Source organism: Empidonax traillii, unplaced genomic scaffold, assembly GCF_003031625.1.
Source record: "Empidonax traillii isolate 1590-97213 ecotype Southwest subspecies unplaced genomic scaffold, ASM303162v1 scaffold832:size729604, whole genome shotgun sequence".
In the NCBI taxonomy this organism is placed as follows: Eukaryota; Metazoa; Chordata; class Aves; order Passeriformes; family Tyrannidae; genus Empidonax; species Empidonax traillii.
In genome coordinates, this window is record NW_020956025.1 from 387647 (window position 1) to 406297 (window position 18651).

General features: G+C 45.7%; 1 protein-coding gene across 6 annotated transcripts in view; it reads left to right on the plus strand.

The window, feature by feature from the left end:
- The window catches only part of TANC2 (tetratricopeptide repeat, ankyrin repeat and coiled-coil containing 2), a 173931-nt gene that overhangs the window by 66315 nt on the left and 88965 nt on the right, over window positions 1-18651 (plus strand). For all 6 annotated transcript variants that reach the window (XM_027902017.1, XM_027902018.1, XM_027902020.1 and 3 more), the window contains one exon: window positions 7033-7143. In XM_027902017.1, the coding sequence (XP_027757818.1) occupies window positions 7033-7143 (111 nt within the window). The remainder of the gene's footprint in view (window positions 1-7032; window positions 7144-18651) is intronic.

Below are 18651 nucleotides of genomic sequence, written 5' to 3' on the forward strand. Positions count from 1 at the left end.
TCCTCCTCCTGCCATGTCTGGATGTTAATTAAAACAACTTCCTTCTCCTCAAAGCTCTCCCCTGCGGGGATAAAGAGTTCTTGGCAGCCCACGTTGGGGGGAAAAAAAGAAACCTTATCTAGAGGGAAAGAGAGGGTGGTTTCTTCTTTCTGGGAGCAGCTTCCTTCCCAAAGGCTTGCCAGAATATTCCAGCTGCTCAGCAGGTTGACTGGGACTCTCCCACTGGTGCAACCCAAAGCAAACCATTTTGGCTGGCTGGGAGAGGGCACTTTGCTGCCCTGGTGTCTCCAGCAGCGAGAAGTTGGATTAAAAAACCTGCCTTTTGCTCTAAATGACAGAAAATTCATGGCATAGTCATAAGCAAAATGGGAATTGAGCTGAATTCCTTCTGGAAGCACAGACTGCAGACAGGTTGTGTTTTAGGCAGAATTGTTTTCTCTCTGAATACACAAATTTATTGTACTGGCCATTATTGAACACTCCAGGCAGAAATCTGTATTGTTTTATTCTGCATATATTTAAAACACATCCAAGCCTTTCAAAACCAGGGGATCTTCCCCCTGGAGCATTGATTAGAAATGTCTGCTCGTACAGACATCAGTTTTGATCAGTTATTTGGTTTTATTTGGGAGGGTTTATAATAATTTCAGTAGGAGGAGTTATAATTTATTTAAGACACTTTTTCAGAAGAGTTGTTCTGTTCTGAGCTCGCTGAACACCTTTTTGTAACATCACTGCTGGCACTTGCTGGTGCTTTCTGTGCATTTTTCACCTGGGGAGAGACAGAGGGGGGGAAAGAATGTTCCAGGAGGTGTCTGTGGTCCCACAGGACTGCAGAATCCACTCCTCTGCAGCAGGATATGCCTCATTTTTTTTCAAAGAAAAAACTAAATTTCAGAAGCAGTAACAGGCAAAACCTTCATGCTGTAGATGTCTGCATTTTAAAGAAGAACTTTTGCATTAAGATAGTTGCTTTTTTGAGCCCTCCTTTCCCGTTGCTGCTCCTATCCATCACCAGCTCGCTGGATTCTCTACCTGCTTTTTTTATTCTCTTCCTCTTTCCACCATCATTTCCTGCAGTTTTCTCTTTATTTTCAGGGCCTTATCTCCCAAACTAAACACGTTTTCCGAAAGTTTGGGAACAAGTGTGATGTTTCCAGCCAACACATTGTTCTCCCCACTTGTCTGTGCTGCCCTGCCCTCGCTGCTGCGATAACGTGGGATGAGAAGGAGAGAGGCTGGCAAGTTGGAATTCAAAATAAAAACCTTTTTATGGGCTCAAAGAATAGAAGAGGGGAAAAAAAAACTTGTTACACAACGGATTCTGTGAAATAATGCTGGGTTATGTAAAGAGGATGTTAACCTTTGCTGTAGGTCTTAGCACTGTTTGAATTTTAATTATTCTTTTTGATTTAGGCTTAGAATCCCGAAGTACACACAGCTGGGATGTCATTTCTTCAGGAGAGTGTCCAAGGCCAGGTTGGACGGGGCTTGGAGCACCCTGGGCTAGTGGAAGGGGCATGGCAGAGAGTGGGGAATGGATGGGCTTGAATGTCCCTCCCAACCCAAACCACTCTGGGGTTGGTGCCACAGCAGAAATAATCCCATGGTGTGTCATTTCCCCTTTCTGCCTCTTAGCTCAGCAAAATAACGAGTCCTTTGGGCGCAGAGACAGGACAGAGCTCCATCACCCCCCGTGTGCTGGGTGAGGTCCAGCCGTGCTGGTTCTTTGTTCCAGGAGTCCCCGTGGATCGATAGCTCTGCAGCAACTTCAGCGTTTGGCTTCCAGGGGAGGCTTCACTGAGGGCTCTGCAGAGCTGCTGGGCCGGCTCCAGCACGTGAGTCAGGCCCTGGCACAGCCCCAGGGTGAGCTGAAGATGGGAGAGGAGGATGTGCTGAGCACCCACTTTTCTTCTTGTGAACTCCAAGCGTCCCCTCCTCAAACCGTCGCTCTGTCACGGCACAGCTCGGGCAGGGTTTTTGGAAAACTTTGGGGGCATTTTGAGGGTTTAATTCAAATATTGGCTTTTATGTTATCGAGAGGGGTGTGGAGGTTGTGGCTGACCCACCCCTGGAATCGTTCAAAGGCGGGTTGGATAAGGCCAACCTGCTCTAGTGGAGATGTCCCTTCCCGTGGCAGTGGGTGGGACTGGGTGATCTTTAGGGTCCGTTCTGACCCCTCAACATCCTCTGATAATTACCATAATTAAAAATACAATATTCAGCAGTCACAAGGGATGAATGTGTGATAAAATCCCCCAACTCCAACATGGCAGGGGGTGGAACTTGAAGGAACTCTTTAAGGTCCCTTCCCACCCAAACCATTCTGTGAAATGCAGAGAGGATCCCTCGTGTCCGTCATTCCTGGCACTTTTTCACCTCTTTAGTGGTGATAAACCTAATATTTTTACGCAAAGAGAGCAAATTTCATTAGTTCTTCCTCTTGTGGCAGAAGGAGGTTCAAAGTAGAGCTGAAATTCAGCTGTGTGAGGTGCAGAGAGGACAAAGCTGGGCAGAAAAGCTGATTTTGAGCCGAGCTCCTTGGCCAGACTCTGCCCAGGACCTGCTGCAGGAGGGAATCAGGAGAATCCAGGCACTGTGGCCACACCTTGTTTGTATTTTGTAGGGATAAAGCCTGTGAGTAAAAAGCTGCAGTGGTTTGTGTTAATGCAGTTTGGGCAGTAATGGCCATTTTCCTGATGCATGTAAGGAGCTGGTGCATGGAGAGGCTCCCAGGAACCCTGGGATGGATCAATCCATCATCCATGGCATGGGAAAAGAGTTGTTTCCTCCAGCATTTTCCTTGTCCATAGATAAATTTATGTGTATCTTTAGGGGTGTAAGCACAGAAAAAGGTGTAGGTGTGTATATATTGTAGTCAAACCATGGTGTGAATTCAGATCTGCCAGAATAAAGCCTTGTGTTCAATCAGCTCATTAAGGTGTTAATAACCCCTTGTTGGCGAAACATTCCTGCCAGAGCTCAAACTGAATTTCAGAGCCGACGCCTTTTGCTAATCCGTGATAATTTCCTTTTATCAATGCCTTTTCATCTAAAGAAAAGCCTTTTTCTAATTAAAATACTAACTCATCTATAAATTATGTGACAATGAAATGGTGTCAGGGAAAATGCAATAGAATTAGGGATCTCAGTGGGCTGAAGGAGAACTCGGTGCTGCTAGAGATAAAATGATTATTTGGAGAGAATAAGCACATCCTGATTTTATTTAGGGGTCGGTTTGATGTGGCAGTAGATGCTTGGCATTGATCACAGACATCACCGAATTGATCCCAGTGCTCCAAGCAGATGTTGGAAAGGATAAACCATCAGCAGATCCCTGGATTTGAAGTGTTTTCCTGTTGGAGGGGCCACAGAGCTCTCCCAAACTGCTCATCCAGCCTCGGGAAAGGAGCCTCAGCAGCCACTGGTGTGGGTGTGAAGGTTTGAGGGATGTTACGAATGGGGCTGGTGGTTTGTGTTTGCCAGGTGGAAACAGGACTTTCCAAATAATCTCTGGTTTTAAAGAGGCTCTTTAACAGCCAGGCTGCTGCTATTGCAGCTTGTGTTGAAATACTTTCCCCAGCGTTAGTTTATTACAGAATCCCAGGATGGTTTGGGTTGGAAAGGGACCTAAAGATGATCCAGTGCCACCCCCTGCCATGGGCAGGGACACCTTCCACCAGCCCAGGTTGCTCCAAGCCTCATCCAACCTGGCCTTGGACACTTCCAGGGATCCAGGGGCAGCCACAGCTTCTCTGAGCAACCTGTGCCAGGGCCTCACCAGGGAGGAATCCTTGTCCCCTCTGAAAGACACAAAACCTGCTGCAGAGAGTGCCATAAACGAGCAGCTAATTAAACTTTCTGACTGCTGGCCCCTCTCTAATTGTTTTGCATTATGTGCTTAATTCCTGCCCTGGAATTAGCATCGCTTTCCTTGCACGGGAAGAGTCGCTGGCAAAGTGAAATGAGAATTTTATTTGCACTGACAGAAGGATTTTCAGTTTTGCTCTGCTGGCTCCGCCGCTGATGGGGATTAATCTCGCTAAGAACTGCGGAACTCGCCCCGAAAATGTGCGGTAAATGGTTTGAGACAAACTTCTCAGCCTGTGAAATCGAAGTTCCTGCGCTGGTGCTACAAGTCACTTCCCATCTGATGCCAGCCTGGTGATTGTCATCCAGCCCTTGGGCACAGGGTTGGGCACAGAGCCTGGGGCTGTGCCCATCAGCTCCTGGGCTGTCGGTGGTGGGACCTCAGGGACAAGGCTGGGACTTCTCCATGTAATCAGGACTTTTTTTTCTGAGTTAAATGCTCATTTTGCAGTTCTGGAAAGGCAGTGTTGCTAAAGACTGCCACCTTCACTTAATCCCTTCCATTTTTATAGCTGGTTGTTATTGCTCATGCCCTTTTTCCCCGGTGTTTTTTTGGAAGACATGATGTTCTCTGCTCGAAAACCTGCAGTTGTGTAACAGGATGGGGTTATTTTGATGCTGTTTAAGGCCTGGAGTTGGTTTTTTCCATCCAGGAGATCTTTCAGGAATGAGAGGCTGAAGGGACAGAGCAGGGACAGAGCACTTCAAATGGTTCTTTCATGCTTTTGTTAAGTTTGTGCCAGAGGAGGGAGTTCAGGACCAAGGCAAACCTTGGGTTTTTTGGGCCTAAAAAGTCACTTTATTTTATGAAGAGATCAATTAGCATGTGGCTGAAGGGTGTCAAACCAGATTTCTGAGTTCACAACATTTCAGTTTGTTTTTTTTATCCCAGTAATGCCCAAATCTGAATCTGGCAGGATAATCTTCCTTTGGACATGAGTCAGGGGGGGGCTTAATTCTTGTATGTCAAAATCCTCCTTTCCTGTAAACAGGTCACATGTGACTTAGGAGGAGTTTTTTGCCTTTTGCAGGTTCAGGATATTTGAAATAACAGAGTCTTTTGCTCTTGTGGCTTTTCCCAACCTGCAGCTGGGCAGGGAGGATTGAATTGACTTGAGCCTTTTTCAGGTGAACTGTTGTGTGTGAGTCATGTTTACAAGGTGTGTCTTGGCTGGTGGAAACACGTTTTTTAAGGCTAAAGCCATGCTTTTTAGGGAATGAAAATATAAAATAGGTGCAACTTGGACGGGGCTTGGAGCATCCTGGTGTAGTGGAAGGTGTGGGTGGTGGAATTGGGTGGTCTTTGAGGTCCTTCCAACTCAACCCATTCTCTGAAACACAATAAAAAGATGGTTTTGCCTGAAGTTGCAGCACAGTGAGTCCATGAGCTGATCTGTTCTGCTGTCATCAGTCAGTTCTGTGGAGAAGGCAGGAATTAATGGGATGGGCCCCTCGATGAGGGGTAAAAGGAGATCCAGAGGAGATGCAGAAATAAAACCCACGCTGATCGATCCCTTACAGGGGGGAACCAACCCGTTCAGTGCTGGATATCCCCAAAGGTGCAGGTCCTGCCCTTTCTGGACTTGTGTGTCCACATAGCAAGTGGTGTGGTGGCACCACCCCCTTCTCTTTGTTTTATTAAATGTTTATTAAAATTCATCTTCCTCTAGTTTTGCAATAAACTGTAGAGCAGAGCCTTCTGGTGACAGTCCCATCACAGCCATTGACATCTGCTGGACTGTGAAAACTCTGCTGGTTTGGTGTTTCAGAGCCCAGCCACGTTTGCAGGGGGGAGATGTGTGGTCCTGGGAACAGCCAGAAATGACAAATAAAGAAAAGATGGGCTATTCCTAATATATGTTATAAAAAATGACTGTTACTGGGGGGCCGTGGCAAAACATTTGAAATAACCATATTCATTAAAATTGCAGTTACAAACGAAATATTGCAGGATTGGCCTCTGCAGGGTTATTATTCTAAACAGTTTTTGGGCTATGGCAGTGATCTTGATATTCAAATGTTTTCCTTGCATCGGGATCTGGCACAGATTTATTGCTGCCTCTGAGGTCATTCCCTGCCCCGTTGAGCTTTTATTGCAGGAGATGCACAAGAACAACCCCCCCCTCCCCATCTTTGGTTTCAGAGCCCAAATTTAATTTGTGGGACAGAGAACTGTAAGTGTAATTTATGTAAATGGAGGGGCAGAAGCTGCTGACCCCCCAAAACTGCTGCTGAGTGGCTTCTCACATTAGCCTTTCACTGTAATGGGCACGAGAGTTTCACTTGGAAATGCAATATAATAATCTCTGCATAGAACTTATTCTCTGGTTCTGTTTCTCTGGTCTGGCAGGAGCGTGTTTAAAGACTTTTACTAAACCACTTTTATTTTAGTTACTTTTATCCCAAACAAATGTTGTGCAGAATTTCATGTCTTTTAGAGTCCAGGCTGTTAAAACATGTGGAAAATCCCATTTTTCTGTTACTAGTGGTCAATACTGCTTTGTTACAGACACTTTTTTTTTTTACCTTTTCCTTGGTCTTTATTAAGTCTCTTGATCTCCTCTAGATTTGCAAGGGATAAAAGTGGAGTGCTTGTTTTTTGGCTTGGGCAGCATTAGCGTTGCTCTGCTCTTTTGTGCTGAACACCAAACCTGTTTGTTCCAACACTGAGAACGTTTTGAAATCGCAATTACACGTGAAAGGAAACAATTACTGAACACAGCATTTGTGTGTTCAGTTCAGATATTTAGAGTTAAATATCCTGAACCCTGATGGGGCTCTGTGTACCTCTCTCTGTGATCTTTGCTTTTCTGCAGCTGCTGAATCCAGGCTCATTTGCTTCCTATAAAAAAAAAAAATTAATAAAGTAGGAGAGAAAAGGAAGTGTTTTAGAGTATCAGGAATGTGCCTCGGTGCTCACACACTTTCAAGTCAGCCTGTGCAGTTTGAAAGTTTAACCAAGAGCCATCTCCTTTGTGAAGAATGCAGATAATTTTTTATTTTTTTTCCTGGCAAAAAAAAAAAAAAAAAAAAAAAAGAAAAAAAAAAAGAGTAACCTGATATGAGTCTGACAGTGTCGTTTAGTTAAGTGCTTCCATCTGTTGCTTGCTATTTCCCTTACTCATGACCTCTCTTTCTCTCTCCCCCCTCCTTCTCCTTTAGCCCCTTTGAGGAAGGCAAAGTTTGTGGAGAGCCCTCGAATCCCAGAGTCTGAGCTTGGCTCCCCAACCCTCTCCGCAGCCCAGAAGTTGGACGTTGATGCTTTCTGCCCCGGTAAGCCCCTCGCGAAGGCTCTGCGGGAACAGGGGAGAGCAGGCAACCCCAACCAGAAGGGTTTTTTAAAGATCACTTCGCCTAGATGGTCGGTTGGACCTTCCCCAGCCCATTTTCACTGGCTTGGAAACCTGAACAAGCGTTAATTCCGAATTGTTGCCCCTTTCACGTTCGTTTCTCTCCGTTCTGCGTGTGGCCGCTCTCCCCTCGGAATAATTTAGGGAGGATAAAAAAAAGAGCCAGTAAACTCGCTGCTTTAAATTTAATTTTTAATGCTGCTCTGCAGAAGGGGCTTCAATAAACCCTGCATTTCAGAAATATCATTAAATCTCAGCTAAAAAAGCAAAACCTCAGGACCTGCAGCCGGGAATATTGGGGGTGGTGGGAGTGGTGTTGTTATTTTTTTTTTTTTTTTACTATTATTTAATTTTTTTAAAGAAACACTGTTTGATTTATGCATCCTGTAGTAGTTGCTCTGAAAGTATTCATCTTGCTCGAGGCCTCTGGTTGAAACATAAATAGAAGTGGGTCATGTCCCTTCCTGGCTTAACCCCGTTCCCACCCGCTGGCTCGGGCGGGCGCTGCTGAAATCTCCCCACCCCGAGCCCGGGCAGACCCAGCAGATGTGTGAGTGAGGGCCTGGAATCTCAGGATCAGTTCCCAGCTTCTTCCTAACTTGGAAGTGGCAACCTGGGGGGAGGGCTGGAAAGCAGCAGCGAAGTGTTTGGGTGGGTTTTTGCGGTGAATTTTCCCTCCCCGTTCCGAGCCAGGGGGACCCACGGTCACGACAGGCTTTGGATGGGCTGAAGGGGTGTTGGGTGTGTGGAAATGGTGTGGAAATGTGGGACACCTGCCTCTGAAATCTGCAGCTACGGTAGCCCAGGTCATGCTGATAAGCGGCTGTGTGGAAGCAGGGTGGTAATTCCTGTGGCTGGTGGACTTGAGGAGCACCCAAAATTGGAGGGATTAATTGAATGGTGTCCAAATTTGGAATGTGGGCTTTCTTTAATGTATTGGGTCTGAAAGAGGAGTTGTCTTAGGAAATAAAAAGACAGTCCCCGTGCTTGGCAGTGCCTCCTTTGAGGCCACAGTTGCCTTGAAAAGTGCTGCTCCCTTTGCAATCACCATGAATTACAATTAAAATTGTGCTGGTGCAGCCCTTTCTTCCTAACTGAATGGCTTCTGCTCTCATGTTTATAATTGTTAATAATTATAAACTTATTAGGATTGCATCCACAGAGAATTATAATTAAATTGTAAGTTTGGCTTGAAAAGCATCAATTCCAAAGCCTTGCACGTGCGTCTCCCTCTGCCCCAGCTTGGAAGGGCAGGACTCCTGCCAAGCCCAGGGATGGGCTCTGGCAGTGGGATCTGCAATTTCTTTAATTTCTATTTCTTTTTTTTTTTTTTTTTTGCTGTCTGATTTCCTCTTGCTGACAGTGGAGTGATCTGAGAGGAAAAGGGGAGTTTTGTACTGCCTTGAAGTGTCATTAAAGGAACATGAAGCGTCGTTGAGGAAGGGGGAAAAGTGACAGCGGGGGGGTTGTCACAGGGGAGTCAGGGAACCATTTAGGTTGGAAAAGACCTTTAAAATCATCAAGTTCAGCCATAAACCCAACTCTGCTAAGGCCACCACTAAGCCATGTCCCCAAGTCTACTTGGAATAGGGAGGAATAGGTTTGGGAAGGGTTTCTGAAGCTGTTCCTGGAAGGAATCTGCCTGGATCTATGGATCCTGCTGTGGAGGTGGCTGGAGGTTTTGCTGGGCTGGAAGGTTGGATTGAAGGAGCTCAGGAGATGAGACCTTGGAGGGAAGCAGGTGGCTTGGGGGTGGGGGGGATCCTTGTGTGAAGAAGAAAAGAAAGAACAACGATGTGGAAAACTTGTAGGGACCAAAGGACTTTGAGTCTGGGTGTAGGGTCCAGCTCCTGGTGGAGGAAGAGGGGCTGAGTCCTACCTTGGATCATGGCAAAGCTTCAGGCACTGCCTGCAGTCCGTTTTCCAAGGAAATACAGCTCATTTTCTTCAGTGTTAGACTTACTCTAACCCCTTCTAAAACATGTGTGTCCTGTGGAGGATTAGCACACAGAGCTAAACCCTGAGCATCTCCTGGAATGATGGCGTGAGTTGAAAGAAGGAAGAAGATTAGGCTGGAGGTCTGCCTGGCAGTGGAGGTGGAGTGGTTTGTAACACGATCCCTGACAAGAAATATAATTAATTATATGCTTAAAGGCAGTTTTAAAACCCCCTAACTAGCAAAGAAAAGAGAACATTATCTGCTCTGCACCCAGGAGTGACGATTTCAGTTGGAGATGATGCCGAGAGAGGCGAAGTTTTGCCCAATACCAAAATGTTTATTTTAAGGCTTCAGGCAAATTTCAGCACATTCCAGGGAGGTGGTTTCCTGAGCAACCACGGTGCCACCAGTGGCCTCTCGTGCTCTTAGGGGGGAGGATTGGTTGTGACATCTCCAGGGTGAGTCAGTGTGTGTGTGGGGTGACGCACTCCCGACGTTCCAACTTCGAGGAAAAAGAGAGAACATCAAGGTGCTGAGTGTCTTTTGAGGGAAGTTTTAATAGCAAGGACGTGGTAAAGTTTTAAAGCTTGGTATAATTTTTTTTTTTTTAAAATTACATTTGTTGTTTGGAGGAAAGAGAGTGTAGGTGGCTAAAAATTAATTAAATCTGTCGAGGTGGAAGCAGAAATTGGCCCACATTTTATAGTTGTTGCATCTCTCACGATGACAAAAAAAAAGCTGTTTCGTGGCTTTGAGAAACCCATTTGTACCAGAATTATATTTCTGTAAATGTTCTTTTGATTGCAGTGGTTGTTCAGGGTTCAGTCCAGCACTTTCTGCCTTGGAATGTCAGTGGAGGAGAAGGAATTAGTTCCTTGTTTCTACCCTAGGAGGGTGGGCAGGCCCTGGCACAGGTTGCCCAGAGAAGCTGTGGCTGCCCCTGGATCCCTGGAAGTGCCCAAGGCCAGGTTGGACGGGGCTTGGAGCAACCTGGGCTGGTGGAAGGTGTCCCTGCCCGTGGCAGGGGGTAGCACTGGATGAACTTTTAAGTCCCTTCTACCCAAACAACTCTGTGACTCAGTCACTTAAAGGAGGCATCTTTCTTGGAGCTGCTTTTTGTTACTCATGGTAGCTAAAACATGTTTTGACTTCTAAGTGCTCAGGAAAGCTCTTGGAAATGGTCAGAGATGGATGGTGCTTTCAAGGTAACGGCCTTTTCCCCTCAGATTAATGTTTGCAGTTGCGTTTTGTGTGATTTATTGCCTTGTCGCTGTGTTCCAAAGGCTAAGTATGTTATGACATTATCTTTTAATTTGATTAACTCCTTCTTTGGGAAATTTTGGGACACAAATGTTGAGTGGTCTGGTCAGGGGCTGTTTGCTTGTTCCACATTAGGCTACCGGGCATCTGTTTCCAGCCCTGATTGAGTTAGGAATCACGGCGGTGCCGCCACCACCGACAGGGAGGGGTGATCTACCATCTCAGCAGCATTTGTGTTCATCTCATCACTCCTTTTTCTCTTCCTTTGGTTGAAGAATCGTGGAGCTTGCCCTGTGCTTGCTGCTGCTGCTGCTTTCTTTTCATCACGTAAAATGTGTATTTCTCGTCTTACACGATCCACGCGCCCCCCCTGAACGCAACAAAACCCCCCTCAGGTGGTGGAAAAAGCTCTTTCAGAGGGAATGCAGGAACCAGGCATTGTACTCTGATGCTTCATGGTGAAAAAATACAGGCAGAGAGGCAAAAATGCCCTCAAAATTTCAGCTAGCAGGATCCTGGTCCAACCTCAGTGACACTGGACAGCGATGGACTGGGGGGAAGGAGAGGGAATAGTCAAACCAACCGTGGTCTGACAGAGGGTTTTGCTGTTGAATCTTGTGGTTGTCCCAGCATTGCCAAGCCCACTGACCTGAAGGGAATGGGAAATCGTTGTGATCGGCCCTGATTGCAGAAGAGCAGTAATTTGGCACATCGGTTGCCATGGTAGCGATTGACTTCCCTCGCGCTGCTCTTGGGAGGACGGTGCTGGTTCCTTCTGCCGTATCAAGGGGTGGAAACAGCTTCAGAATCAGCTCCTGGCTCAACAAAACGAGCCCCACCCTGGTCTGAAATTCTGGTTCTGAGAGAGGAATGCTGAAGGCATTGGTCAAATTCCAAGTGTGAATCCGTTTGGGATTGGCCACAGACCGCTTGCCATCAGGTATTACTGAGTTTGAAAGAATAGTGGCTGGGTTCAGAATTTAGGGTTTATTGAGTCTTCTTGTCAAAGGGGAGATGCTCAAGAGAAGAAATGAAAATGGTATGAAACCCATAGATCATTGCCATGTGTTCTAGCTGTTAAGGAACTGGAGATATCGTGGTGTTCTTGAAGCTTCCTGATGTGATCTGGGAACTGCCAGCTTCCCTTACCACCCAAGGTTTGGGTTCATCTCTCTGGGGGCAAAAATAAAAAGGGAAAAAGGGGGGCAAAGGGCTCATAAAGGATCCAAATTCCATCAGTGTGAAGAACTTCCAAGTGTTGTGGCTGCTGCCAGAGATGTCAGCCTGGAGGGTGAGTTGCACATCAGGTGCTTCAGCAGCAGAAGTTCCTGCAGCCTCCACCTCTGGCTGCCCATCCAGATGGATCCCAGGAAATCCAACAAGTTGCAGTGGATGAGGTGCATGGGATGATGGCAGGTCCTGGACTCTGAGCCCAGTGCAGATCCCCAGCACTGTCCCAGTAGTCTCTGCTTGCTCAAATGCCTCAAATCACCTCTTCTACAAAGGGCTCCATCTTCATCTCCTTTGTTGGCCAAATACATCCACCTGTAAAACAAAGTTACCTATTAGGGAGGAAACAAAGACATGGCTAATAATGGAACATCACTGTGCCTTCCACCAGAGTCACTGGAACCTTCTAATGACGGATAACTTACCTGGAATTTCACTCTGCAGCGGTTTCAGCTCTGGCTGAGATCACAGGACATTGATTTATCTCAAACCTGACAGATTCTGCACAGGTCCAGAGTCTCCTGTCTCAGACCCAGAAATCACATTGAAAAGTTGCAATGGATTTTTTTTTTTCTCCCCCCTGTAGGTCTCAGGTAACAAATCTCTCCTGCTTGCCTTCTGCTTAATTTCTTTCGGACAATTTATTACACTCGGTAATCAAAGGCATCTGCTGCCACTATCATCCAAGTGAATTTTTCAGCTGTTTTTCCACCTTCAGGATCTCAGTTTATTGCTGGCAGAATGGTAAAATGTGCCCTTTGAACTCCCAGCAGTGCTGCCCACTCGGTGCTGAAGGCTCTGGTGTTTCTCAGTGTCTTCCTGAAGTGTCACAGGAGCTCTGGTCTGCGCTTGCATTTTCTAATTACCAATCCTGGCCAAAACTAAATCATTGCCTCTTTGTTTTCCCTTCTTTTGGAGAAAAGAGCCTTCAGTACCTCCAATTTGGGGAGGATACTGCCTGCCAAACTGGATTTGGGGATTCGTTTCAGCCCTGTTCATCTTGTGGGGGTGCTGTTCCCACTCAGCATCTGCCAGGCTGGACGGTGACAACCTGACCTGATGGTGACAGCCCTGTCCCAGTAGCCTTTGGGCTCTTGCTTAAAATGCTCCCAGTGTCTTCACAAACCTCATCTTCCTTTTTAGCTCTTTAGAGGTCTTCAGGAGCTCTTTGGGCAGAGTTTAATTGGAAGTTGGACTTTGCCTCGTGTTTATGCCTGCCCTAAGTGGAAATCCTGGGATGCTAAGGGAGGCAGAAAGGGAGGAGATGATGGTTGCTGGAGTTCATGGTCATGGTTGTGCTGATTAGTGACTAATGGGAGTATCTAATCCTCCTTTTCTCCCCCTGGCTCAGGTATTTATTCCCAAATACTCCAGAGGGAAGCACTCAATAACTCCACTTCTTTCCCCACGATGTTTTGGGGCTGCTGTCATTTTGTTTCAGCATTTCATGGAGGCAAACCCTTCCATATTGCTTTTACCAGCTCTAACAGTAGAAGGAGGGCTGGTTGCATTGGTAGGGAAGTGCTCCATCCTTTCCTAGGCCTGTTTTCCATGTCCCAGTGCCGACACGAGCCGAGCCAGCGAGAGTCCTTGAGCTTGAGCGATGCCATGGAGAGCTGCTCCAGAGTGCAAATATGCAGCTCTCTGAAAGCCACACCGTGACTGGTGCTCTCCTGCCAGTTGCCTTGACTTCCTCACCCTCCCCAGGCCTCCAGAACAAGAACTTCTTTATCCTCTCTCCAGCCTGGCTGTTGTTGCCCTTGTGAAATCGGGTTTGCCCCCTCCCCTGTGCTCAGTTCTCGGGGACCCCGAAGAAAGGAGATCAATTTGCTCGTAACCTCCTGGACCACAGTAGATTTTCTGCTTCGTTAAGCAGAATTTTTGATGCTTTATGTCACTAATTATTTGCCTCCAAGTCGCTTGGAAACAATTCCTTTGCATCGGAACACTTTGGCCGGGTGCCAGTCTGGAAGCAGAGCCTTGCTGGGGAAGCACTGGTTGTACCAGCCTGGTGCAATTCCTCCAGTGGTCAGGAACTTACTGCAGGCTCCAAAACTGTCTTTGATCTGAGACTGTAGCAGATTTTATGGGTGAAGTTGCAGATCCTACTCTGTGTAACTTCACTATACTGCGAGCTGGGGTTTGTTTGAGTGGGATAAGATTTTCATTGACGTAGTTCATGCTTTGGAGAAACCGTAAATTTTAAATGGATCTCATCCATATGGACAGTAGTCTTCCCTTCTCCAGTCATTGAAGAGATGTTGGAACAGCCCTACACATTGGTTCTGTTTGAAAACAGCACGGAAAAGAATCAGAGAATCACGCAATGATTTGGGTTGGAAGGGACTTTGCAGCTCATCCAGTCCCACCCCCTGCCATGGGCAAGGACACTTGGCACTAGCCCAGGTTGTTCCAGCCTGGCTTGATGTTCTAAAAGCTGGTAACAGCAATTACTCCATCTCTGTAGCAGTTTTTATACCCAAGCAGCACTTTGGAAATCTCGTTTAGATCCACAGTGTTGTAGTGGGGTTTTTGAGATTACTGTCAGCGTTGCAAATGCAACAGGTCACAGTTTAGTCTGATTTGCTTTTAATTAATGTGCTCTGGGGATGTGCTGATAGATCAGATCAGGTAATGACAAGGCCTTTGTGCTGTCATTGTCTCTTGCTCAGCTGCAACCCCACGACCTCCCAGTTAACAGTGGTCAAAGGGGACAGGAAAGTCATAACCAATAAAGATTTGGCTCATGATACACTCCCTGGGTTTTGACCTGGCAAAGCCATCTTGGGAGAAAGGAAAGTTGCTCGTCAGAACGCCCTTCTGCAAATTTTTCTTCTCAAAGTGCCGAAACTGGGGCTGTTTGCTGCCTTGTGGGGGCAAAAAAGGGATCTGAGCTGCCTCTGCCCCTGTTGTAGCTGCTGAGGATGGAAAGGAGTGTGTGGGCTTTGCAGATGGAAATCTGAATTGATCTTACACATTGATGGAAATATTATGTTTTATACATAATACATGAAAATAAATATATGTATTTTTTTGCCCCTGTTAGTTGGGGCAGGGTTGGCCTGACCATGAGGGAACAGGTTCTGCAAAATTCCTGTGAGATTTCTATCAGTTTTATGATGTGAGAAACGGGAGGGGGAGGAGGGAATGCGAGAGATTTTGAAAACCAGTTACTGAAATTTAAGAAGTTATTTAGGTGTATATGATGCAACATGCCTAATATAACAAAATAAAAAAAGATATTTTAGCAAACAAATAATATTTAAGGGAGTATTTGTTCTTTTTTGATGCCAAAACTCCCCTCTGCATCACTAAGAGCGTAAGACACCAGCCTCAAACCTGTCTGGAATAAAAGGTCAGTTGAAAGCCCTAAAAATAAATACCCAAACAACTTTATTTAGAAGCCAAGGCCTTTAATCAATCAGTGGTGAGTGTTTAGAGCTGGGGGCACGGACCTGTGTTTATGGTCAGGGGAAGTTTTAGAGCTAAAATGCCAAAACTATAAAGGAAGAAATAATTTTGTCTGGGCTTTCCATCGATGGGGGACTTGGTGCCTCCATCCTCATGTCCTTAGTTTGTTAAAGAGCTCAGATCGAAGTGTAATTCTGCTTTCAGGAGATGTTCCACTTGCCCAGGCTCATATTTATTATAATTATGGTGGGTTTTTTCCTATATATCATATTGTTCTGTGATCAGTGCTCTGAATACCCTCTTATTTCCCCCATTCCCTTTTTTTTTTGGTCCTTAAATGGGAGCTGAACCTCAGGAAAACATCCCCATGTACATGCAGAGGTGGTTTTATCTCCAGAACATGAAATGCATGGAATTAGATCCTTGTGAGAGCAGTGAAGTTCCAGTCACTGCCTGCTCTGGCTCAGAAGGGTTTGGGATTAAAAATAACCATCTTTCTCTGACAATCCACTTGAAGGAATATTAAAGGGCTGAAGGAATATTTAAGGACATCATCAGGAAAGGAGGTGGGGAGGGAGCAGGATTGAGGTGCTGGGATGAGGAGAATTTCTTTTGGAAAAAGAGAGGGCTCTGGGCTCAGTATCCAGGGGAATATATTTACTGTGTCACTTGTCTGTGGTGGGATTGAAGTTGGTCAGGCTGTTTTCCCATTGCTCTCACAGAACTATTAGTATTTGAATCGTAGGATTGTTAAGGTTGGAAAAGACCTTTAAGGTCATCCAAGTCCAGCTGCTCCAGCCCCTTCCCAGCTCCTTTCCCTTCCCTGCACATCCTCCAGCCCCTCCTTGTGCTTCTTATCCTGAGGGGCCCAAACCAACCCCAGGATTGGAGGTGTAGCAGCACAAAAATAGGCATTTACAGTGATGGGGTGGGCAGCCTTCATCCCTCAGTGGTTACATTTTTCAAAAACTAGTTCTCTTCTCGATGTAAACAAGACTAATAAAAAAATCTTCCATTAATTCTGAGATTAGGGGGATAGGCAGGAATGGTCAAGGACGTTTTCCAAATACAGCTCAAGTGTATCCAGAATAATTTAAAGCAGATGTACATAATAACGGGACAGATTCAGGTCACATGGAGAGAGGGAAGTTGTTAGATAAAACTCTGCAGTTATGTAATTGAAGATCAAAATCCAAAATGGTATCATTTATATCTGCCCTTCCATAGGTGCCTGCTCTTTGCACAGAACTATTCTATTTTTTTCTTGGCTAATTTAAGAATTATTCATTTTTTTTAAAGATGATTCAGGCTCATATTCAGGCAGATTCAGGGATGGTGCCACTTAGGGAACTGTTACCCGTTTCTTCTTGTTAGACACTCACTGAAATAGATTTCAGATGTTTTGGAAGTCAAAGTATGGCCATTAAACCCAAAATATTCTCTGGAGTACAGACTCATTGTTAGTGTCTCACAGGGGCACTGCCCTCCATCGTTTATCTGGAATTAGATGATGGTGCCTATCAAACCAGTCCCAGAATGACCAAATAAATCATAAAGGAATTTCGTTTGCTTGTAAGCAATTGCAGCTGAAATATGTGGCAGCTTTCATGTAGGAATTGAAAGGAGGGAACAGAAACAGTATTTGAAAATGATCATGTGCAAAAACATTGTTCGTTTTTAATGGTTTCTTGAAAAGAGCGAACCCAGTAACAGTTGTGAAATGATATATTTTGATTTTCAAGGAACTTTATGAGCGGTTATAAACTCCATCCTGCTGCCTCTGACGCTGACAGAGGTGTTAAGAGTTGACCCCTTCCAAAAACCCGAAGGGTATTTGTAGGTAAGAGGTGTGAAAGAGCCACCAGGCTCCCTAAAATTGCTCCTAAATGGCCTCAATCAGGTAAATTCCAGGGCGAATCGCCAGAGCTCTGCTGACTGTGCTCTAAGTGGGTTGAATTTTTTTGTGAAGGGAGGAAGGATCCAGGGGTAGAAATTGCTTGACAGGCTCAGGTTTGTAACGTTGCTAATTTGCGTTTTTTTTTGCGGCTGGGTTAAGGAATAAAAGTCATTAACTTAAAAAAGGGTGGCAGAAGTAGCTGGCAGGTGTGGGGGTGTGCACTGCTGGGATCTGCTGCAGCTGTTTAAAATAAAGGGAAAAAGGGGCATTGGGTGTCTCCACTCTTTCTGAAGTGTCTAAATAATTGAATGTTGGGTTTAATTGTTATTAGTGATTAGTTAAGTGTAATGTTTGAAAACGGTTCTTGCAGCGTCAGGCAGGTGAGGGGCTCTCAGGCAGGTTGGTGGTGGAGATGCTCTGCCTCCACCCACATCCCACCCTCTCCTTCACCCCACGGAGCTCCACTGACCTCATTGTTGATCCAGCCCCCTCCCAGCAGATCCATGGGTCGATCAATCGATCCCCAGCAGCTTTTCTGTCCCCACAGCCTGCCCTGCCTTTGGCTCCAAAACAACCTCCCAGCGCCCCAGAGCCCCGATCTAATTAACCTTGTGCTGCTCCCCCTGCCCATCCCACAGATCCTGTGGCATCTGTTCCAGTGTAATTCAATCCAGAAGCAAAACAAACAGTCAGGAAAGAATCGTGGTGCGCTCCTCAAGAGGTGGAGAAATCACATTTTCTTGTTTCTTTTAGTTTCACAGATTATGGAGTGGTTTGGGTTCAAAGAGACCTTAAAGCTCATTCAGTCCCACCCCTTTCCATGGGCAGGGACACCTTCCACCAGCCCAGGTTGCTCCAAGCCCCATCCAACCTGGCCTTGGACACTTCCAGGGATGGGACAACCCCAACAGAACACAACTCACCTTACCTACAATCACCTTTAAAAACCACCTCCACTGATGTCCCCTTTGCCCCTACTTGTTACATTTACTTGACCCCACATGACAAATGCCTTTTCTAAAACATTACCAATGAGTTATCCCCCCAAAAAATTTAATAGGGAAACTTTTCCCCACTTTGGAATTTCAGCTCCAAACCTGAAGTCAGCATTTCAGGTGCTGAATTCAGAGATTTACGAGCTGTTTGCTGCCGGTCCAAGGACTTTCATCACGGATCCAGCCTGCAGAGCACAAACACATTGCAGGGAATTGCTTATTTCTAATGACATAAATAAAAACCCATGAACAGCTCCAAGACAGATTAGTCTCCAAAGCTCCAGCCTGGTTAGGAGCAGAGGTAATTTGTCCAAGGAGTACAGGGATTATTTATTATTTTTTTTTGGTTTAGAAAAACGTAAGCAGCCAGCCTTCCTTTGCACTGCAAAACCAAAAGAACTCAAAAAAAAGACATTCAGAGTCTTTCTTAGTGAGCTCTATGGAAATTAAAGGTGTCCTCTAGAAAGTGAAAGGGTAATAATAAAAGATTGTGTGAAATATGCAATTGAATTTTTAGGTAGTTGATAAAAATGGGGTTAAAGGATACTTCTTTTAATCCCTAATCTTTGGAAAAAAAACAGGTGAGTGCAGGATTATATGGCAGAAATGGATAAAAGCTCTCAAAGAGATGTGAAACAGGGTGTCCTTTTGGAATGAAATACTGCCTGTGTTTAGGTTGTCTGGCATTTTTATCTCCCA